Source organism: Dreissena polymorpha, chromosome 7 (genome assembly GCF_020536995.1).
Source record: "Dreissena polymorpha isolate Duluth1 chromosome 7, UMN_Dpol_1.0, whole genome shotgun sequence".
NCBI classification, from domain to species: domain Eukaryota; kingdom Metazoa; phylum Mollusca; class Bivalvia; order Myida; family Dreissenidae; genus Dreissena; species Dreissena polymorpha.
Genome location: NC_068361.1, coordinates 25,265,233 through 25,290,392, shown reverse-complemented (window position 1 = coordinate 25,290,392; position 25,160 = coordinate 25,265,233). Strand labels below are relative to the sequence as shown.

The following is a 25,160-nucleotide window of genomic DNA, read 5'->3' as shown; positions in this document are numbered from 1 at the left end:
GTGTTACAAGAGAATCAAAACAGGTGTTGCACGGGACTCGAAACAGGTGTTACAAGGGTCTTGAAACAGGTGTTACACAGGACTGGAATCAAGTGTTACACAGGACTTGAAACAGGTGTTACACGGGAGTGGAAACAGGTGTTACATGGGCCTGGAAACAGGTGTTACATGGGACTCAAAACAGGTGTTGCTTGGGACTCAAAACAGGTGTTACACCAGACTCATAACAGGTGTAACATGGGACTTAAAACAGGTGTTACATGGAACTCGCTGTAATGATGGTCATTTGTTGTTTGTTTTTAAAATTATGAATGATTTACCCTTAATGACTTAGATACGTATTTTGACGCAGTTGAAGTCCCTCAGAAAGTTAAATTAAATTGAAGACCTTTCTTACTTATGGTAAATGCTCACAATTTTTGTCTGTGGGAACTTGACCTCGATGTTGAAGCCCGTGTGTATGTCCACACTCTGAAAGGCCTGCTCCAGGGATGGGAAGGGCTGAAGGTCAACGGTGTCAAGGTCATTGTCATGGATACCCTCTGGAAAATAAAGGCACAGAAATGATAGCAGAATTTTTCACATCTATGTATATTTGTTTACACAATATAATGTAAAACATATAATGCTTAGGTGAGTTAAAAGGCATTATAAATCATGATATTCAGAATTCACAACAGGTAAAGAAAATGTAACATCATGAGCTTTAACAGATGTTTCCACACTTGTACTCGACACAAAAGAACAAACTAAATATGTGTGTGTGTATTTTATTAACTGTGGATTTAATCTAGTTGTTTCTCAGTATGACACAGATCTGATACAGTCTGAGACAGTATTAGAACAAATTTAAGTTTTTACCAGAATTTTTTTTTAACCTGGGTGGGGTCAATAAAGACCCCAGGGGCTTGATTTAAAAAAAACCTAAAGGACCATTATATGATGTCGCACAACAATCATTAAACACCTAAACCTTGAAGTTTAAAAGAATAAAATGTTTTAAGTAATTTACTATTTAAATCTATATAGATCATTTTATCCCTGGGTATGGCGTGTTTTGAACCAAGGAACATGATTTGAAGAAACATAGCAAAGGGAAGCTTTTAGATGTTACATGCCAAATAACAAACCTCCTTGCCTTGAGGTTTACAACATTTTCCAAGACTTTCCCAATATAAATATAAGAAACACAAGACACTCCTAGGGTACGGACAATTTAGACCCCTGGGTTATGATTTAAACAAACTTACTGGAGGACCACCATAAGATGATATACATCAAATATTAAACCCCTGATCCTTGTGGTTTCAGTGACGATCTTTTTGACATCTGGGGTGGCCAGTCTTGACCCAAAAGGCATGATTGAAAAACTTGTTAGAGGACCACCAATCAATGTTACATGCCAAATACCAAACATCTCAGCTTTACAGTTTCAGTGAGGAATACTATTTTTTTTAAGTTTTCTGTAAACACAGGGAAAAGAAGTATTGACCACAGCAAGACCAAAGGGCATGGTTGGAAAAAAGCTTTGAGGAGCATATAACATACCAAATATTTAACCCATGAGCTGTGGGGTTTCATAGCAGAAGATAGTTAAAGTTATTTTCTAAATAAACCAATATACATCATTTGACCCCTGGGGTGTTGCAGGTTTTGACCCTGGAGGCATGATATAAACAGATTTAGAAGAAAACCATGAACACACCACACATTAAAGCCCTGATCTTTGCGTTTTTAGAGAAGACGGTTTTTGAAGTTGTCAACTCACTTTTAGAAATTAAATTATTGAATTTGAATAGAAAGTTTAAATTAAACAAAACACATTCAAGTTTATTAAAATTGTGCCTAAAAGCAAATGTCCGCACAGGCTAATCAGGTACTACACTTTCCGCTTAATGTAGATTTTTGTTAAGAAGAGACTTTCCTGAAAGGAAAAATGTCATTAAAGCCGACTGCACAGACTAATTTGGGACGACACCTTACGCACATGTAATAAACCCCCTTTTCACAGAGCACAGCCCATATGTTTGGGAATAGAAACAATCTGAAAATATATCTGAATCTATGGATGCGGGAGGCGTATGGCGACAAGTTTCATTTCAAATCTAAGACTAGAAAAGATTAACATTCTGACCAAGTATTATTTGCTGTACATAAAGTCTTAAATATGGCCTCTATAGTAGTGAAAATTAGGGTTTTCATTCAAATAAAGATTCATCAACACTGAGCCAAGAGTCGTTACAAGGTTTTTCTACACAATGAGCTGGTGACCTTGCTTTTGGACAGATGTCAACCAGTTTTTAACCCAGCCTAGAAAATGCCCAGATAAACATTCTGACCAAGTTTAGTCAAGGTCGTATGAAAATTTTGGCCTCTAGAGTGGTAACAAGTAAATCCTTTACCACTTAGATACATATTTTCATGCATGTGTAGTCCCTTGGAAAGTTTAAAATTTAAGACCTTTCATACTAGATTAAAATTTTAAATGCTTCATTTCCAACCCTTAGATACTGATGAGCAGCAAACAGCATAAACCCTGAACAGACTGCAAGTCACACGCAGGCTGTTCTGGTTTTATGCTGGTTGCAAAAGCCATTTTCAATTTGCTTCTGAGTGGGAAAGGGTTAAAAGTTGATGATACAGACAACAGAGCCCAAAACGGACTTCATGCTCAGGTGAGATAATAAAATGACAATATAAGGGGTAAGCACTATTGTTTCACATTGCGTACTTACCATACTTATACTCTGCTTGCAAGGCGGGATGCGAAAGCTACAATAAGAAACATACAACATTACAAACAAGGCGCTCTCAGAAAGACCTAGCATTGGCAAATCCTTTTATTAAAACATTTATCCCAGAAATGTAATCTCAAAGTTCAAGTATTGTTTAAACTTAATTTAAAATTGCTGCGATTTGAATAATTCTTTTGTTACTACTGATGAAGACAATAATGTTGAGGATGAGGATGACGACGATCATATTTATTATAATGATAGTGATTGCATTGATCAGTGAAGGAAGCATTGGTACTAATAACATAAAAGACGCTGATGGACAAAACTGATAATTATTTTTTTAAAGAAAATGAGCCGTGCTCTGTGAAAAGGTGGATTAATGCCTGTGCATTACGTGTCTACCCAAACTAGCCTGTGCAGTCCACACAGGCTCATCAGGGAAGACACTTTCCGCTTAAACTTGATTTTTGCTAAGGGCCTTTATTGAAACGAAACATATCAAAAAAGCGGAAAGTGTCGTCCCTGACTGGCATATGCGGACTGCTCAGGCTAATCTGGGACGACACTTTACGCACATGCATGAAACCCCTTTTTCACAGAGCATGGCCCAAATTTATTTTTAATATACTGGACAACTTTCTAACAAAGGTTGGTGACAAAGGATTTTGCGGACAGTAAGGATAATGACTACAAGATCCCAGGAACAAGGGTTTGACAAACTAGCAATTGACAGTATTCCAAGTACATGTATATACCTGTTCATCTGCAACAAACATGCTGCAAAGATTACATTTAATTTGGCTTGACTTTAATCAAAATACAGGTTATCTTTATTCAAATGCTTTATGAATGAGTGTTTATGTACAAAGCAAGAAACTTGCATTATAAATCGTTCTTTCGTCTTGAAATTTTGCTTAATAGTATTTCAATGGTATAGAGTATAGCTTCAGTCAGTTAAGCTAGAGGATAATAAAGAAGGTTTACATATACGTTTGCTGAGAAAACTGATTTAAGGCAGATTTATGCAGTAAACAAGAGTCAAGTGCATAGCATTATGCCAGCAACTGTCAACGGTCAACAATATACCCATCAACATTATCTAATTGTCTAGATTGTTTAATCCAAAAAGTCACCATGTTCAAACAAGAGGGCCATGATGGCCCTGAATCGCTCACCTGACTAACCTTGCTTCATGAACTTAAATTTTATTAGACCCATATACAATCAAAAGCCAAATTTCATTAATTAATACATTCTGACAAAATTTCATTAAGACGTGATGAAAACTGTGACCTCTTTCATCTACACAAGGTTTTACAAGAATTGGCCCAGTGACCTAATTTTTGACCCCAGATGACCCATATACGATCCAAAATCAGATATTATCAAGATAAACATTCTGACCATATTTCATTAAGATCATATGAAAACTATGACCTCTATTGTCTTCACAAAGTTTTTCTATGATTTGACCTAGTGACCTAGTTTTTGACCCCAGATGACCCTAATACAATCCCAACCCAGATTTCATCAAGATTAATATTCTGGCCAAATTTCATAAAGATTTGATGAAAACTGTGACCTCTACTGTCTACAAAAGTTGTTTTTTAATTTGACCTAGTTTTTGACCATAGATGACCCAAATTCAATCCCAACCCAGATTTTAACAAGACAAACATTCTGACCATATTTCATTAAGGTCTGATGAAAACTGTGACCTCTATAGTCAACACAAGGTTTTTCTATTATTTGACCTTGTGACCTAGTTGTTGACCCCAGATGACCCAAATACAATCCAAACAGGGCTCCCCTGGCCCTAAGATTTATGTAGCCAACATTTTAGCCAAATGGAATTTTGTGTAGCCAAATTTTAGAAACTGTAGCCAAAGTTTTAGCAAAGCATTCGGAACCACCTGTTGTAAGTCTAGGCTAAGGGGTGTTAAAGAAGAAACTACAAAACAAAGCTTTACTATGTTTATTACTATAATCATCATGAGTGCATAACAAAAATAAACAGTTCACAACAAACCATTTATAGAAGTACATAGTGTGAAACATTTCTTTGAACTTCTTTGTTCCCCCATTTAGTACCATCTGAATTTGCGAAAGAGTGGACATGTTTTTTTGGAGAATTTGAAAGAATTTATAAACAGAATTCAGAATCTCTTGGTAATTCACCAAATATGGAATGGTATCGGCTGCCCAGGCACAACTCAATGCCAACCGATGTGCTAAGCAGTGTGTTTCCAACACATCTGGTACTGCACGCTTCAGACGGGTGACTACCCCAGAATTTCGCCCGACCATTACAGAAGCCCCGTCAGTGCTCACCCCACATAAATTTTGAATGTCAATTTCCTTTGTACCAAGCAAATTAACTACATTCTCATGTATGATCTCTGCATTTGCTCATTGAAGTTCAGCCACACCTAAAAAGTAAGTATGTGGCAAAGCCATTCCGCACTCATCAGTTTCGAAAAGTCTAACATAGGTCACTAAATTTTGCTTCACTGAAATGTCTGTACTCTCATCGATCGTGATACTGTACTTGCATGATGTCTGTATCTTCAAGAGACGATCACTCCTCAGAACGTCTGCCATACAGTTTTGAAATTCTGACACACTGGAGCTGTGTTCATATGACGTGTGGCTGTCAACTCGAAGGTCATTGAGCTGGGTTGCACCCTGAAAATATATAAATACAAATTTGCAACCTGAAAATATAATTTATAATTTCAAATATATTTTGCTCAATATTTTAAGCAAACTTAAAAAAAAATAAATTTATCAATCAATTTAAAATAAATCAAATTTGTTTTAAAGATGTTTTATTTATTTTTTACCTGCAAGACACGCAATCTGTTCAGGTCTGGAACCAGCTATGATGCGAGAGTATGTTGTGCAGCAAAGTACACATTAGTCATAGCAGACACTACAGCTGCTTCACTTTTGGATATTACTGCAGCCTGTGCATTTGTCATTGATGTTTTATGACTAGAAGCTTGTGAGGCCTCTTTGTGATCTGACATAAACAAAATCAAATCTGCTTAAGTTCAAAACAAAGAGCTCATTTTGAAAAGTGTCAATATATATTTATTATGAATATTGATTGACCTTCTTTTTTATTACCTTTTGATTTTTCGTGTTTTGAAATGTTTTCGTGTTTCAACATACTACACCCAGATGTGAATGAATTTGATTTTTGAAACTGTATGCATATTTTGCAATACATCGTTTTTGCTTTTGCATTATAATCTAACCACTTGAATTCCGAAAGCCAAAGGTCTTTGAATGATCTATTATCAGATTTGATTTTTTTTGAGACCGGGTCATTAGATTCGTCAGAGTCAAAAGGACGCTTATTGCCAATGGTCGCCATAATAACAGTCGCAGTTTCCGACACTTTATACCCGAAAATGTCAAGGGTTTTATACCTGTTCATCTATCATCATTCCTAATTGTAACACATTTATCCTTAGTTCTGGCTTCCAAAACTTTAAATGTCACTTTTTATGATTTTTGACTGGCGCGACTTTATAGTTATGGACCAACCCTAATAGGAAAGTCAACCTGATATTCCCGAAAAGTTCACAGATAACAAAGACCGGTCCAAAACAGCTTTTAAATGCAGTTATTGGCTCAAATCAACCACTTGATTGGAAAGATTGACATTTTTCACATTAAACTGATATATTCTATCACAAAATACTATCTTTAACATTTAAAATTTATCTATTCTGCTCTTACATATCGAGAAAAAACAGCGATGTGACAGACTTTCTTGAAATGCGAATCTACCGAGATTTCACGGTTATATCAAGTTATTTCCATTTTTAGTAACATACCATATGCTCAAGTGTTTTCAAATTCAGAATGACATTTCCCGGTATTTTAGATTATTCTGGCTTGTTTTGTAAACAAATTTTTATGGTAGTGTAAATACAAACTCAAAGTAAATATTATTTAAAACTACCTGATTCACACTGAAATCAGTCTTATAATCTACCAGACGTAAGTTGTTAATCACAAATAAAAGATTACATAAAACGAAAGTAATTTTTACAATTTCAGCAAAAAATGTCAAGGTCGATCTGAAAGTATCCAAATAAAAACTCGTCACGTGACAAAGCGACAATGACGTCATAATTGTGAATTTCAGACTGATGATAGTTATTTTCATCTATTGTAAGATGCATTTGAAACATTTGAACCTTAAAATATTCCCCGATGCAGTAATTTATATTCATTCACTAATATATGTAGAAATGTATCCAAGAAAATGAGCTTTCTTTGATTTATAGCGTGACATAAATATGTTACGACTCTGGTTGACTTTCGATACGGGGTTGGCTACAGCTTACAGGTATAATATATAAACTGTACGCTGAAGTTTCTTTAGCTAATTTAGCCTTTAATCATTACAACATTACAAACTTCTCGAAATTAAAATCAATTATCAACTTCTTTACTTACGTTCATTGTGTGACTAAGTTAATAATTCGCTAACGGCTTTTACTCAAATTGATTTAAATCGGCAGCAATCTTTAATCAGATGTAATTGTTTATTTAAGGCGCTACGATGTACGATTACACCATTGTTTTGTTTTCACACCAGTAATATTCCTTTGTCTTGATGACCTGTTCTGACCGGTGTTAATGCCGACTGCACATCAATTTTTCAGGTCAATAGCACAGAGATGTATTGATGCACAGTCTACAGCTGAAAGAGTTTAATATCTGGGACGGCATTTGTCAGGAAAAAAATCAATACCGATAATCCGCTTTGTTCAATAATTAAGCAACGATTAATAACACTTATCTTTTATGGATTTTCATGAAATACAAACCATAATAAAGAAAATTGTATTCTCTTTAATCTGATATATAAATTATTATTATACACTTAGTGAAAAACAATTAATTATGCTGTTAAAGGTTTTTCTATTATTTGACCTAGTGACCTAGTTTTTGACCCCAGATGACCCATATACAATCCCAACCCAGATTTCATCAAGACAAACATTCTGACCAAATTTCATAAAGATTGGATAAAAATGTGACCTCTATTGTCTACACAAGGTTTTTCTATTATTTGACCTAGTGACCTTGTTTTTGACCACAGATGACCCAAATACAATCCCAACCCAGATTTCTTCAAGATAAACATTCTGACCAAATTTCATAAAGATTGGATGAAAAATTAAATGTCTATTGTCTACACAAACAAATTGTTGACGGACACACGCACGCACGCACATACAGACGCCGGACATCACACGGTCACATAAGCTCACCATGTCACTTCGTGACAGGTGAGCTAAAAAGGAAAAATAGGCACATAACACGTTTATCAGCAACTCTTATCCCATTATTTTATTTGGTTCAATTTTGTTGTTGAAATATTGTTGTTTAAGAGCTGGATAGGTTGTCTGCCTAGCAACCGGAAGTTCAATGGTTCGATCCCCATTTCGCCGGCATTCTTTCGATCTCTCCCAAAGACACCAAGTACTGGTTTTAGGCCTGGTAATCAAATTCGAGAGCATTTCAATAAATAAATAGATTTAAACTACCGGTAAACTAAGGGCAGGGAAAGAGCATAATACTCCATAGGCATACATCGACCAGGTATGTGCAGAAGAGAGGTAGTGACATCTTGCTGATAATCAAATTAATGTCATCATGGCATATTTAAACAACAAAGTTGGGCTTTTGCATTACGTGAAATTATAATCTTCATTCTGTAACAAAAAAATCACTTTTTTAACAAATACATAAAAACCACAATTATTACAACAACAAATAAATAACAAATCAGCCAATTATTACCTTCATATTTCTGAGTTGATCAAACATCAGGTCTTTCACTGGTATCTCAAATAATTCCAGCTCCTCACTTTTCTTCTACAACAAATGCATTTCTAGTCTAAAGAACCCTCAGTTAATCAGAACAAATGTATTGTTGATTCATGTATGTTCCTTGTTTTTTATCATAGCTGATATAAGACTTGAACTTTTGTTGGACAGTTTATTTTGTGGTTCAGAGGACCTACAAAAATCCAAAAAAATTAGTTTCATACGAATAGCATTGGTTAAGAGTATTTTGTTTCAGTTATAATAGAATGGTGTTGAAGCAGCAGGAATACTCTTTAAAGATTTAACCCTTTCCCACTTAGATATGTGTTTTCTCCCATTTGTTGTCCCTTAGAAAGTTATATTTAATTTAAGACCTTTCTTACTAGATTCATGTTTTTACGGCTTCATCTCCAAACCTTAAATACTGAATTGCAGCAAACAGCATAAAACCAGAACAGCCTGCAAGTTACTGGATGCTGTTTGCATATAGCCATTTTCATTTTTAGATAATTTGTCATCTCAAGATGGCGGACATTTGCAACGTTCGTAGAATTTTACGATAAATAACTGCTCATGTCAGGGCCAGCCGCTTACCAATTAGAGCGCACATGTCCGGAAGGTCGACGAGGCTATAACAATATTCGTTTTTAAATGATCGCACACTCAAAGAATTTGTCCCTAACTCCCCTCCCCCTTAAAAAAAATCATCGGATTTATTCTCATCTCACAATTGACCCTGGTTTTTGACATCCTGTGCTAACTTTTGTGACATAAATTATGAGGAGTTTTGGGCTGTCAAACACCTGAACATTACAATAATATGAGCAGTGCTTCGGAAAAAATGGCCTCAATTCATGTGCGTCAAGTGTCTCCCAGCCTGAGCAGACCACAAAGGCTAATCAGGGACAACACTTTATTTTTGTGTTCAACCCTTTCCCACTCAGAGGCAAAGTGAAAATGGCTATGTGCAAACAGCAAAAAACCAGAACAGCCTGCGAGTAACTCGCAGTCTGTTCAGGTTTTATGCTGATTGCTGCTCATCAGTATCTAAGAATTGGAAATAAAACCTTTAAAACTTTAATCTATTAAGAAAGATCTTTAATTAAATTTAACTTTCTAAGGGACTACAAAAGCGTTTAAAGGGACTGTCAACCACGACAACGAAGAAAAGAAAAGTTGTAAAATACCTTATTCTTTAACAATTATTAGTTTATATTGAGTTTAAAATATCACGACTGGTATATTACATTACTTGAAAATGTGTTAAGTTTTCATATTTTCAGTATATTCGGTAATAAATTTTACTGGGTATGTCTACCAGGTAACTTACCAGTTAACTATAAATAATGCCAGTATATTGATCATCATCGTCACGTGGTTAACCCAGGAATGCAAATTGTGCATGCGTAGTGAATTGTATATATTTTATATATAAAAAGATCAATTTACTTGCGTTATTTATAGTGTGTATATCGTTATGTCACCTATTTTCGCGATGTACTTTCAATTTCAAATCGCAAAATTTTATTATAGAATATACTGAAAATATGAACTTTTTTCAAGTAATGTAATAGACCAGTCGTGAAATTTTAATCAATTTAAACTAATAATTGTAAAAAAATACGGTATTTTAGAACTTTTCTTTTTTTGTCATTCGTGGTTGACAGTCCCTTTAAATACGTTTCTAAGTGGTAAAGGGTTAAAGGAAGTCTCTTCTAAACGAAATCCAGTCTAGGTGGAAAGTGTCGTCCTTGATTAATATTAAGCCCACTTTACCAAGAACAAGGCTCATAAGTGGATTCACTGCACTTACCTTTCTATAGGTGATTAACGCTTTGAGATCATGGTATATCACAGGTACTTCGTCCTTGGTGAGGTGCACATCGAACTCTACAAAATCTGCACCCTGGAAAATAAAAGTCCCAGTCCACAAAATTATGTAGAGTGAAATGGCATGGTGCTGTACCCAGATTCTCTTTAGTTCCCCCCTCCGCGCCTCTCGGCTGGTCAACACAAAAAATGTTTAAAAGCTGTTTAAATTAAATATAATTTTGCAAATATTAAATGACAAACGATTATGAATATGATCTTAAACCTTGATTACAAGACATGGTCTAACACATGCCACAGATCAAATACAAATTTAAATAATGTCACTTAAATGTCAATGTTCCACCCTGAAACTTTTGAGCAACAGCAAGTATCTTGTGACCGGAGATCTTTCCCCAAAACTAGTAAAATATATTTCAATTCAGTTTAAACATCTGTTATTTCTTTTGAAAAATATAATATGCTTATTTCACAGGAAACTTTTTCTGTGTAAATAGTATTGATTGTATTATTAACAATAATATCTCTTTTCTTGTTGAATAAACAAAGCATCAGAAACAAGAGATGTGTTTGTCAGAAACACAATGCCCCCTAATGCGCCGCTTGCTTTTTTTTACCTTTGACCTTGAAGGATGATCTTGACCTTTCACCACTCAAACTGTGCAGCTCCATGAGATACACATGCATGCCAAATATCAAGTTGCTATGTTCAATATTTCAAAAGTTTTTGCAAAACTTTACGTAAGGTTAAAGTTTTGGGACAGAACGACGCAGACAGACAAGCCAAAAACAATATGCCCCCGATCATTCGATCCGGTGGCATAAAAAGTTATGAAAATTTATGGTTTTTATTTTTGACCTTTGACCTTGAAGGTTGACCTTTCAACACTCAAAATGTGCAGCTCCATGAGAAGTAAGTAAGAGATTGAATGGAGAAATGAAAAAAAAAAAAATATTTTTGACCTTAAAGGATGACCTTGACCTTCCACCACTCAAAATGTGCAGCTCCACGAGATACACATGCATGCCAAATATGAAGTTGCTGTGTTCAATATTAAAAAAAGTTATGAAAATTTATGTTTTTTTATATTTTGACCTTTGAACTTAAAGGTTGACCTTGACCTTTCACCACTCAAAATGTGCAGCCCCATGAGAAGTAAGTAAGAGATTGAATTGACAAATGAATTTTTTTTATTTTTTTATTTTTGACCTTTGACCTTGAAGGATAACCTTGACCTTTCACCACTCAAAATGTGAAACTCCACGAGATACACATGCATGTCAAATATGAAGTTGCTGTGTTCAATATTAAAAAAGTTATGAAAATGTATGTTTTTTTATATTTTGACCTTTGACCTTGTAGGTTGACCTTTACCTTGACCTTTCACCACTTAAAATGTGCAGCTCCACGAGAAGTAAGTAAGAGACTGAATGGAGAATTTATTTATTTATTTTTTTTGACCTTTGACCTTGAAGGATGACCTTGACATTTCACCACTCAAAATGTGCAGCTCCACAAGATACACATGCATGCCAAATATGAAGTTGCTGTGTTCAATATTTAAAAAGTTATAATAAAACTTTAACAAAGGTTGAAGTTTTAGGAAAGACAAATACAATGATATTTGACCTTTGACCTTGAAGGATGACCTTGACCTTGACTTTTCACCACTCAAAATGAGCAGCTCAATGAGATACACATGCATGGTAAATATCAAGTTGGTATGTTCACTATTGCAAAAGTTATCAAACTTTAACCAAGGTTAAAGTTTTGGACAGAATGACAGACAGACAGACACACAGACAGACAGACAGACAGACAGACAGACAGACAGACAGACAGACAGACAGACAGACAGACAGACAGACAGACAGACAGACAGGACAAAAACAATATATCCCCGATCTATCGATCCGAGGGCATAAAAATAATACTGCTGAGTATGAGATCTGGATTCAAACTAGAACCTATCAGTGTGGATATTTACCAAATAAACACTTGCCCCTCTTTCCTGTAGTCTCCTCAATGTCTTGATACAAACTAAGTAGTCAATCTTGTGCTTGCGACCACTTGAATTAAGCGACTTTTGTCTTATGCGACCACTTTAAATCCCGCCCGAGTGTTTTACCTATATTTTCATATTGTATTAAGCGACTTTTGTCTTACGCGACCAGCGACCGCTGATTTTAGTGTATTTTGATGCCCGAGTCTTAAATTAAGCGACCGCTTTAAGGTAAAAGTGGTAAATCTGTTGACCGTTCAGGAACAAATCAGTGTTGATTGTTTATCTAAGCCGATAACATGAACGATGACACCTTTGTTGTGATTTCACACCAGCCATTTTCCTTTGTCTCGATGACCGGTTCTGACCGGTGTTAATGCTGACTGCGTATCAATTTTTGGTGTCGAATAATACAGTGAGGTATTGCCAACAGTCTACAGGTTAAAGAGTTTACCATCTGAAACGTTAAGTGACAAATTTGATCGCCGATTTTATAGAAGAAACAATGCGCCGATGCGACAAACATTTTCACAGTGTTCTCGAGATGTGTAAAAAATAAACTATTTATCGGTAACATGTAGCAAAATCTATTCATTAAAAAATGTAATTGTTATTATGCTAATTAGTTTGTGTTAGCAAATTTTCCAATCAGGCGTGTTTATTTAGTTTTCAATCAAGGTGTTTTATTTATTTCCCTATGTACCATAATCGAGTCAGATATATATAAGCTTACATGCAGAAATTAAAATGTCAAAACGGAAAGTATTAACGTTAAATGAGAAAATTCGGGTATTGGAAGTGTCGAATAGTAAAAGTGCATGTAAATTTAATCGCAAATGAGTTTGGAGTCGGAAAAACCCATATGCGTGCAAACCATTTACATTGTATTTAAAATTAGAGAGAACAAATACAACTTATTTTAAGTAAAAAATAGTTTTATTCATTTTATTTATATTCAGATTCACTTGATTACAAAAGCAGAAATCGCTGTGTCAAAAAGAGATATCCGATATCTGGATTTAAAATCAAAGGTCCGCATTCATCACGAATGGCCTTTTTTATTATTTAAAGACCATTTTATTAAGAGACCACTTTTGGTTACTCCCTTCAGTGGTCTCTAAATACAAGATTGACTGTAGATGGTTAATATACAATGTTCCCTACCAAATATAGCACAGATGGATGATCCAATTTGATGTTTGATGCAGCACAATTAAAATCCCCCATGCACAAATTCATATCATAATGGACAAGTAAGTTGGAATGTTGTACATTGAAAAGCAAAGAAGAATGTAAGTGGGCCCCAATGGACAAACTGACAGGCAGTAAGACAAATAAACTGACAGACGTCCACAGTGATTCCAGTATAGCCCTTTACTCCGTAACCAGGTAACATATGAGCCGCGCTCTGAGAAAAGGGGGTTTAATTCATGTGCGTTAAGTGTCGTCACAGATTAGCCTGTGCACTCCGCATAAAATTGATTTTTTCTAAGAAGAGACTTTCTTGAAACGAAAAATATCATAAAAGCGAAAAGTGGCATCCCTGATTAGCCTGTGTGGAATGCACAAGCTAATGTAAGATTAATTACGCCTTACACACATGCATTAAACCCCGTTTTCACAGGGCACGGCTCATATATACTCTATTCTTCAGATACCAGAAGCTCAAGGGACTTACATGGTTTGCTGCACCTTGGAAGGACCCGATAGTGTTCTCTCGCATGGTGGCCAATCTGGGAACACAGTAAATAGAGAAATACACAAATTACATAAACTTGAAATAAAATTTGTCAAATTATGTAACTTATTGTCAAGACTGGTCGTCAGCTATTGTTAAGAATTAAGTTCTAAATATCAAAAGCTGTAAATGATGTTGGACCAGTTTTAAAAACATAATTTTGCCACATAAGTTGTTTTGTAAAAAATATTCATTTTAAAGATGATTATTTCCCTTGGATTGTACTTTTTTACTTTTAACCTTGAAGGATGACCTTGACCTTTTACCACTCAAAATTTGCAGTTCCATGAGATACACATGCATGCCAAATATTAAGTTGCTATCTTCAGTATTGCAAAAGTTATGACCAAGATTAAAGTTTTGGGATAGACACACACGATGACATACGGGCCAAAAACAATATACCACCGATCATTTGATCCGGAGGCAAAGAAAAACAGAACAGCTTGCGAGTAACTCGCAGTCTGTTAAGGTTTTAAGCTGTTTGCTGCTCATCAGTATCTAAGGATTGGAAATAAAACCTTTAAAAGTTAAAGTTTTTGAACTGACTGACGGCTGGACGGACGAATGGACAGACAGACAGTTCAAATGCTATATGCCACCCTTCCAGGGGCATAAAAACACACAACAAGGGCTGTTTGTAAAACATGCATGCCCCCCATATGGGCTGTCCGTTGTAGTGGCAGCCATTGTGTGAAAACGATTTTTGTCACTGTGACCTTGACATTTGACCTAGTGACCTGAAAATCAATAGGGGTCATCTGCGGGTCACGATCAATGTACCTATGAAGTTTCATGTTCCTAGGCAAAAGCGTTGTTGAGTTATCATCCGAAAATCATTTTACTATTTTGGGTCACCATGACCTTGACCTTTGACCTTGTGATCTCAAAATCAATAGGGGTCATCTGCAAGTCATGATCAATCTACCTATGAAGTTTCATGATCCTAGGCGTATGCGTTCTTGAGTTATCATCCGAAAACCATTTTACTATTTCGGGTCACCGTGACCTTGACCTTTGACCTAGTGACCTCAAAATCAATAGGGGTCTTCTGCGAGTCATGATCAATCTACCCATGAAGTTTCATGATCCTAGGCGTATGCGTTCTTGAGTTATCATCCGGAAACCATTTTACTATTTCGGGTCACCGTGACCTTGACCTTTGACCTAGTGACCTAAAAATCAATAGGGGTCATCTGCAAGTCATGATCAATCTACCCATGAAGTTTCATGATCCTAGGCGTATGCGTTCTTGAGTTATCATTCAAAAACCATTTTACTATTTCTGGTCACCGTGACCTTGACCTTTGACCTAGTGACCTCAAAATCAATAGGGGTCATCTGCGAGTCATGATCAATGTACCTATGAAGTTTCATGATCCTAGGCCCAAGCGTTCTTGAGTTATCTTATGACAACCACCTGGTGGACGGACCGACAGACCGACCGACCGACATGAGCAAAGCAATATACCCCCTCTTCTTCGAAGGGGGGCATAAAAAGTAAACAACTAGGATCACAACCTCGTAACAGTCATTGCAAAGTATTTGGGTCAAACCACTTTTAAAGTTAAAAAAGTAACACCTCACTTTTTACTTTTGTATGAACTGCCCAGCCCTCGATGTCCGACATCGAGCGGTCTCCGCGTGGTCTTCAAATAGCTTTGGAACGTCCGCCTCATGTCGAACCCTGGACCCCCGCACATCGGCTTTACTATCAGGTACTTAACTGAAATCAGGTGTGAAAGGATGAAAGTTCAATTCGTGAAGGTATTGGATTGGTGACTAAAAAATAAGTAGCCTATAATGCATTTGAGGGTTTGTTTGATCACTTATTCATTGAAGGCTCGAAGCAACTACATGTATACCTTTTAACAGTAGTAAACAGTTAGTGTATAAATAACATGATAACAGGTTTTTAATGTTATAAAAAGTTACTTTAATCTAAATAATTTTGTAATCAAAAGCTAGATCTGCACCTTCAGACAAAATATCTGCACTATAAACTCATCAAAAAACAAGTTATTGAGCAGGAACCGTGTTTTTCTATTTTTATTAGCAGCAACCTTGACCTTTACCTTACAGGCTCAAATGCAACTGCAAGCAGTATGTAATGTACCCATACACATTTTAATTGCAAAACCTCAATCAAAACTTTAGTTATTAAGAAGAAACCTGTTTTTTTTAGCTTTAATTTAAAATTGATTTTGACTCAACTAGCATCCAAACAATCCAAAGCTAGGTATAGATGTGAGCTTGCTATAACTGTAACTAAAGTTGTTGAATGGGCATCACCTGTTCCAAATGGCCCACCAGGAAACAGGCCTGCTCCCCCTACCCTAGTCATAAAACCAAAATTTTGAAATTTGCTTAAAAAAACGTTGTTCAATCACCCCCACCAAAAAACATATTTTAGCATAACATTATATAATGCAAGTCGTAATAATTAAATCATCATGTCACAGACATTCTAACATGCACAAATCCATGTCATAAGGAACATATCCTTACAATACAAGCAAGTTTGCAAATTGTAGAACAAGTTTTGATCAACAGACAGCAAGATGGACAGAAAACCCAGTTTTCCCAAAGAGATGCTCATATGGGTCAGTCAGATCAGAGATGCTATTGATTGACAACTTAATAGAGGAAAATTAAAACCCCAGAAAAAATAATAACAAGAGACTCTTGCCATCATCCAAAAGTCCTTTATCTAAGGAAAAGGACCATGAAAATCATCTTGTTCACTTACAATGGAGATTTCCAATAGGCATATTTATGAGCCTGTTTATGAGCCTGGTACACTTACAATTGTTAATTCCTATGGGCATATTTGAGAGCCCGTTTATGAGCCTGGTACACTTACAATAGATAATTCCTATGGGCATATTTGAGAGCCTGTTTATGGGCCCAATACACTTACAATGGATAATTCCTATGGGCATATTTGAGAGCCTGTTTATGGGCCCAGTACACTTACAATTGATAATTCCTATGAGCATATTTAAGAGCATGTTTATGGGCCTGGTACACTTACAATTGATAATTCCTATGGGCATATTTGAAAGCCTGTTTATGGGCCTGGTACACTTTCAATGGATAATTCCTATGGGCATATTTGAGAGCCCGTTTATGAGCCTGGTACACTTACAATGGAGATTTCCTATGGGCATATTTGAGAGCCTGTTTATGGGCCCAGTACACTTACAATTGATAATTCCTATGGGCATATTTGAGAGCCTGTTTATGAGCCTGGTACACTTACAACTGAGATTTCCTATGGGCATATTTGAGAGCCTGTTTATGGGCCCAGTACACTTACAATTGATAATTCCTATGGGCATATTTGAGAGCCTGTTTATGAGCCTGGTACACTTACAACTGAGAATTCCTATGGGCATATTTGAAAGCCCGTTTATGGGCACTTTCTGCTCCCCCCGTGCATTCTGGAGGTCGATGGGAAGGATGAAGCTGGACCCCACGTGTTCCGGCTCCCTATCAGTGCCAGCAGGAGAGGAATGTACATAGAAATCAAGATGAAATCCCTGCAATAGAGTTAGGAGAGATAAAACAAAGTACCAGTAGTTTCAATACCATCATATTGATGTTGTGTAATTAATAGTCAAGCTTGTAATGAACGTTTCAATTGGTCATTTTAAACTGATTTATATTGTGTTCGTTTGTTGTTATTTGATATAAATAATCAAGTTTAACCGTATAAATAAATTATCATCTTGACTGCTTTTGATTTTGTTCTTATATAAGAGGCATCCAAATATAAGACTCATGCAACTTGTGACTGAAACAAATTGCCTCTTATACTCAAGAAAATACCGTATATACCAGGCACATGCACATCAATGATTGCATTTCACAATCACATTTTAATCTTTCAAAGGAAAATACAAGAACATGGTTGCATTATCAATTATCAATTTACTTGAAATCCTGGACAAACTACATAAGACAACTAGAAATCTCGCTGCAGAGGCCGACGCGTATCCCCACGCCGCATGTTTGACCCAGGGGCGCCCCAGGGTTGGTAATGGGGCCATGCATAGTTGAGATTGACCGTATTGTTATAAGAGAAGTTCATTATCAATTAGAAGTGAATCAGTGTAGAAATGAAGAAATTATAGTAAAAGACAATTTTGGGTGGGTGTGGCCTATTATGGGCGGGGTGCCCCAGGGTTGGTAATGGGGCCATACATAGTTGAGATTTGCCGTATTGTCATAAGAGATGTTCAGTATCAATTTGAAGTAAATCAGTGTAGAAATGAAAAAATAATAGTAAAAGGCAATTTTGGGTGGATGTGGCCTATGTGGGCGGGGCGCCCCAGGGTTGGTAATGGCGCCATGCATAGTGGAGATCGACTGTATTGTCATAAAAGAGGTTCAGTATCAATTTGAAGTGAATCGGTGTAGAAATGAAGAAATTATAGTAAAAGGCAATTTTAGGTGGGCGTAGCCTATGTGGGCGGGGCGCCCCAGGGTTTTTAATGGGGCTATGCATAGTTGAGATTAACTGTTTTGTCATAAAAGAGGTTCAGTATCAATTTGAAGTGAATCGGTGTAGAAATGAAGAAATTATAGTAAAAGGCAATTTTGGGTGGGCGTGGCCTATGTGGGCGTGGCCTATGTGGGCGGGGCGCCCCAGGGTTGGTAATGGGGCCATGCATAGCCGAGATTGACCGTATTGTCATAAGAGAGGTTCAGTATCAATTTGAAGTGAATTGGTGTAGAAATGAAGAATTTATAGTAAAAGGCAATTTTGGGTGGGCGTGGCCTATGTGGGCGGGGCGCCCCAGGGTTGGTAATGGGGCCATGACTAGTTGAGATTGACCGTATTGTCATAAGAGAGGCTCAGTATCAATTTGAAGTAAATCGGTGCAGAAATGAAGAAGTTAATGTAAAATAACATTTAAAAAATGAGTGAAAATCTCTGACCCGGCCCCGCCCCAACCCCCATAACTTTTGACCCAGGGGTCAGATCAAAATTCCGTCACTGTCACCGTCGCACATATGCTCATAGCTACCATGTATGTAAGTTTCAAGGTTCTAGTGCTAATAGTGTAGGAGGAGCAGGTGGCCAGGACGGATGGACGGACAGACGCACATCACCACAATATCCCCACTTTTTCTCCGAAAAACGTGGGGATAAAAATTGTAGGCAGTGAAATAATTCTTGAATTGTGATTGATTCTGGAGTACCGTAAGTGTGAGAAAAGGCTAGCCCTTAAAAAGGTTTGAACCCCCAATGCTTTGCATTAACCGTTTCAAGGTAAAAATCGAAGTTTGTAATCATTTTATGTTTGTAGTTGGTGTTATATCATAGATGTGGTAGATAAAACAAGACTTTCTCTCTTGATAAAATTTTTCTAGAGTTTCATTGTTTGCTTAATTTCTCTCCATGTACCTGCTCAAGTGCTTTACAAGTTCTCAAACACAAGCTTAGGCTTAACTAAACAAGAGGGCCTGAAAGGCCCAAAGTCGCTCACCTGAGACAACAAGATATTATTGGGACAAATCTTCTGACCAAGTTTCACGAAGATCGGAAAATAAATGTGGCCTCTAGAGTGTTAACAAGGTTTTACTATAGCCATATAAGGAAAAATGCCCCGCCCCCTGGCAGCCATGTTTTTCAACCAACCCGCATCATTTTTGAGCTCGTCCAAGATATTATCAGGGTGAATCTTCTGACCAAGTTTCATGAAGATCGGACAGTAAATGTGGCCTCTAGAGTGTTAACAAGATTTTACTAAAGCCATATTAGGAAAAATGCCCCGCCCCTTGGAAGCCATTTTTTTCAAGCAAACATGATTATTTTCGCACTCATCCAAGATATCATTGAGACCAATCTTCTGACCAAGTTTCTTGAAGATTTAACAATAAATGTGGCCTTTAGAGTGTTAACAAGGTTTTACTATAGCCATATATAGCCATATAGGGAAAAATGCCCCGGCCCTCGTGGCCATTTTTTTAAAGCAACCAAAACCATTTTCAAACACATCCAAGATATCATTGGGACAAATCTTCTGACCAAGTTTCATGATGATCGGAAAATAAATGTGACCTTTAGAGTGTTAACAAGGTTTTACTATAGCCATATAAGGAAAATAGCCCCGCCCCCGTGGTGGCCATGTTTTTTAACCAACCGGCATCATTTTTGAACACGTCCAAGATATTATTGGGATGAATCTTCTGACTGAGTTTCATGAAGATCAGACTATAAATGTGGCCTCTAGAGTGTTAACAAGACTTTACTATAGCCTTATATAGCCATATAAGGAAAAATGCCCCGCCCCTTGGCGACCATGTTTTTCAAGCAAACATAATCATTTTCGAACTCATCCAAGATATCATTAAGACAAATCTTCTGACCATATTTCATCAAGATTGGACAATAAATGTGGCCTCTAGAGTGTTAACAAGGTTTTACTAAAGCCATATAAGGAAAAATGCCCCACCCCCTGGCGGCCATGTTTTTCAACCAACCGGCATCATTTTCCAACTCGTCCAAGATATTATTGGGATGAATCTTCTGACCAAGTTTCATGAAGATTGGACAATAAATGTAGCCTCTACAGTGTTAACAAGATTTAACTATAGCCATATATAGCCATATAAGGAAAAATGCCCCGCCCCTTGGCAGCCATGCTTTTCAAGCAAACGTAACCATTTTCGAACTCATCCACGATATCATTGAAACCAATCTTCTGACCAAATTTCATGAAGATTGGACAATAAATGTGGTCTCTAGAGTGTTAACAAGGTTTTACTATAGCCATATAAGGAAAAATGCAAGGCAAGGCAAGTGTTGATTCCGCACAACGCACAACGGACAAGAAGCGATCACAAAAGCTCACCATGAGCACGTTGTGCTCAGGTGAGCTAAAAATATCAACCAATACAAAGGTAAGGTAACATTTTAAATTTAGCATCACATATTCCATTGGATGAATAATTAGGATCAAGAATGAGATTTACAATTTACTATAAGATGTTTAAAGTCCTGTGGCAACACAGCTGGTATTTATACAGAGTCTTGGCAGGTATTGTTCACATTTAAACAGAAAATTATGAAAAATCCTTAAAATTATCTTTTTTTTTGTTTACTAAGATTTTCTCTGAGGCAATTATCCCATTTGAAAACTTTCATACACATGTTTGCAATTCAGTTCAAAATTGTAATAAATGTTATATTGAACATTTGTTTGCATGTTTACCAAAAGCAGAGTATATTGAACACGATTTCTGAAACTTACCTCTTGTCAACTTCAGTTAAAAATTGGTTTAATTAAGTTCCTTAATATAAGCCAAGATTATTTACCCTACCAGTGATTCTGGGTCGTAGGTTTGAGCGTAAAACGTCATGAATCCGTCAGGCCGGAAGATGGCCCCGAATGCTAACTGGGGTCGAGGCTTGGACTTGCCCTTCTCCAAAAACTGCCATTAACAAAAAAATGCATGATTATATTTTACCATGACACACATAAGTAGGTTAACTGCCTCTTCAGCTCTTTGTCAATATTTGGTTTCACAAAGGCCCTCTGTTTAGAGGGGCATTATAATCAATTAATACAGGCGCATAAGGTGCTTATTGGCTAGTGCAGCTAATCATAACAGTTTGTCAGTGTTAAGCCCTGGATGAACCCCACTCACTTCACTCACCGACACTTCAATCTCTGTAGGTATACTCTGAGGTAGAGTGTCTCCAATTGGCTCGCAATCAAACGTGCCCCCCTTTGTCTGCAAAAATATCAATCCAACAATGTATCAATGATATACCAGTATAAGTTCTACAAACAACAAATAGGTTATGATTTTTAAATGAGAGTATTTGTCAACTTCCATAATAATATAAATATGATCTGTTTTTATTTTAAAATGTAAATATTATTGGAATTCTAGCAACTTTCTAGTTTCCACCGACCATGTTTCCTTCATGTGTAATCTTCTCTTTTCTATGGCAAATTTTCGAACAATGCATGCCTAGCCATCAAATCTTGATAATCCGTAAATATTATTAGAGACTTGAATTGTTAGTTTGAATTTGTTACTGTTTTTTTCAATCAAATCAGTCAAATAAGCAACTCATAATTTTCCTGGGCGTCCTTAGATAGCCTAAGCAATATAATTGAACTAAGTGCAATCACACTGCCAGAAACTGAGATATAACAGCCAAAACTCATATTCAAAATCATCACACCACTTAGTAGTCACACTTTGCACCTTTCTGCAGCTGTTATCGATTGGTGTGCACTTGATACTGTACAACTGCTCCTTGTGTTTAGACTTCCACATCTGGATCGCCTCCCCTTCTAGCTGTAACTGTATCTCCACATGATCTATCAGCCAGCCGCGATTGATCACATGCAAACCATCTGAACGAAAAACATGCCTCAGACTGAGTGCATGGAAGAAATTGCAGGCACAATATTAGAGCTTATGAGCTCTGGGAAGACCAGGCTTAATGCATGTGCATAACGAGTTATCCCAGATTAGCTCATGCAGTCCGCACAGGCTAATCAGGGACGACACTTTCCGCCTTAACTTGATATTCATGTAGAAGAGACCTTATTGAAATGAAAAATACCATAAAAGCGGATAGTGTCTTCCAAGATAAGCCTGTGTGGACTGCACAGGCTAATCTTGGATGACATTTTACGCACATACATTAAGCCCCGTTTTCTCAGAATGCGTCTCATATGATAATTCATACACTGAAAAATCAACAAATATGTACAATGAAGGCTGGCCCTCAAAGGACGTAACTTTGTAAACAATTGTTCCACAACAAAAGCATGTACTTAAATTCAATAAAGAATCATGTTCTAAGGGATAAATCATGTTCTAAAACTCATCATGAAATCATATTCAGGTTTTTTTTTGGCCCGATTTTATAGCCGAAATTCGGCTATGTTCCCAATCCCAAAAAGTATACTTTTTCCCCAAAATGTGGCAAAAAATTCCCAATTTCCAAAAAAAATAAAAAATAATTTCTTTTTTTTTTTTTTTTAAAGAGGTCTAATGTGTATTTTATCTCAATTTTAATTCAATTGCATCTAACAAAGAATTATATGATTTTGTTCTTTTAATTTGAACGATTATAAAAGGTTATATCAAATTTAGTATTTTCCTAATCAATGGACTTTTCGTGTGGAAAAAAGGCTAATGAATTTATTTTCCCAATTTCATGAAAATGCCGATAAAATTCCCAATTCCAAAGCCATGGGCTATCTTCCCAAAAAGTGGGAAAAAAACCTGAATATTCATTAACTCATCATGAAATCATATTATTTACATCAGCATCCAATCATGTTCTTCACATTAACACATAATCATGTTCTGAAACTCAGCATGAAATCATGCTCTTTAAATATCAGTCCATATTCATTTTCAGGATCCAGTATCATTTGCATGGCAATAACAAAATGTGTTAAAACTCACTTGATGATAAACTACTGACCGTAATGCCCAAAGACGTCAATCAGCTTGTTATCACCCTCTGATGCTTTGGATATTTCCTCTAAAAAATAGGAACTATACATTGTTATTCATCATTTACATCCAACCTTCATCTTATAGGAAAGTCTTGGCCTTATGAGAATTAAGAAATTTATACAAAAGAATGAAAACTAGAAAGGAATCTGTAGAGAGGTTCCTTAAATAGAGGTTGAAAAGAACTGTCCCAATACAGAAGCCACGGCTACATGTGTTCAATGAATTTATGTACGAGATATAGAGATATTGAGGTTTGCCACACAAAACATTAACATTAATTTTCTAAGAACGTAAGTAAGTCTGAGTCATGGGAATGAGTCAATGACATTGAATGATGATCAAGAATACATTTGTGAAGTTTCAATTTAATATAGGTAGTAGTCACAGAGATATGTACTTGTTCAATGCAAACTTTTACCTGAATTTCAACTTCAACATTAAAATTTATAAGGGCAAAAGTGGGCATAATTCTTCTAAAAACTGGCTAGTCAAAGTTATTGGTCTTGGTCAGTGACTGTTCATAAACAACCTCAAAGTTTTATTTCAACATCTGTCATAGACATATAGATATATAGTTGCTGTGCGCGTCTTATCCTGAATTGACTTTTGTATAAGTATATAGGAGCCATAATTCTGCTGAATTGTATATGACTGCAAATATGGTCCTTGGTCTGTGACCTCAAAGTGAAAATCCATAGTAGAAATAGTGATATGGAGGTGTTTTAAGTTTACCTTAACAAAAAAAACACCAAGGGCACAGACAACATGGATGAGTAGTCATGCTGTTACTATTTGGTGAAAAGTCCAGCTAAAGACACAAGCAGCATTATGTAAATAGGGCGCTAGGTACATGTAGTTAAATCTGTTTGTATGGTGGAAAGTTAACACAGAACGTATTTTTCCTAATGTGGGGAAAGTGCCTTGGCTTTAATTTTAGGGGAACAAATATTGACAAAACTGAGAAAGGGGAAACATATTTCCAAGGTAAACTAAAAATTTGCGAAAAATTGCATGATTTTAAAGAAATTTATGTTGGGGGAAGGGGCCTTTCTCCAGGAGGAAGGGGCCTATATAAGGCACTTGCTAAAGAACTTAGAAGGAAAAAAGCCTAGTAGCGTACACTTCTCTTGTTAACTTGAATCACAGAAGAAGGAAAAAATGGTGAAACAAGTTTTTTCTGTACCAATCCTCACCAGATTTCTGCTGCTTTCAAATTGAAATTCAAAATTTATTGAATTAGCAATTAAGAGCCTTGCCAACTGAGCTGGCCAGGATATGCTGGAGTATTGTGCCAGAGAGGAAGTACCATAATCTAATGAAAGTTGTAATGTTTTTTAAATGAGTCTCATTTTTGGAAAAAGCAGCTAAATGGATGAACGTAAAATGTCGTCCCGAATTAGCCGTTGCTAATCTGACAACACTTCGCCTTAATTGGATTTTCATTTAAAACATACTTCCTTGTAAAAAAATCCATAATTGTGGACAAAGTAGCCCTTG

At 36.4% G+C, this 25,160-nt stretch overlaps 1 protein-coding gene across 1 annotated transcript in view; it reads right to left on the bottom strand.

Annotated features, from left to right (window-relative positions):
• The window catches only part of LOC127837450 (glycerophosphocholine phosphodiesterase GPCPD1-like), a 55,850-nt gene that overhangs the window by 26,716 nt on the left and 3,974 nt on the right, over positions 1-25,160 (bottom strand). Inside the window, exons 5-15 of the mRNA XM_052364575.1 lie at positions 23,629-23,688; positions 22,392-22,543; positions 21,831-21,908; positions 21,495-21,605; positions 17,539-17,704; positions 15,750-15,888; positions 14,103-14,157; positions 10,405-10,497; positions 8,565-8,639; positions 2,736-2,772; positions 415-542 (exon numbers count right to left, since the gene is read on the bottom strand). Of these exons, the coding sequence (XP_052220535.1) occupies positions 415-542; positions 2,736-2,772; positions 8,565-8,639; positions 10,405-10,497; positions 14,103-14,157; positions 15,750-15,888; positions 17,539-17,704; positions 21,495-21,605; positions 21,831-21,908; positions 22,392-22,543; positions 23,629-23,688 (1,094 nt within the window). The remainder of the gene's footprint in view (positions 1-414; positions 543-2,735; positions 2,773-8,564; positions 8,640-10,404; positions 10,498-14,102; positions 14,158-15,749; positions 15,889-17,538; positions 17,705-21,494; positions 21,606-21,830; positions 21,909-22,391; positions 22,544-23,628; positions 23,689-25,160) is intronic.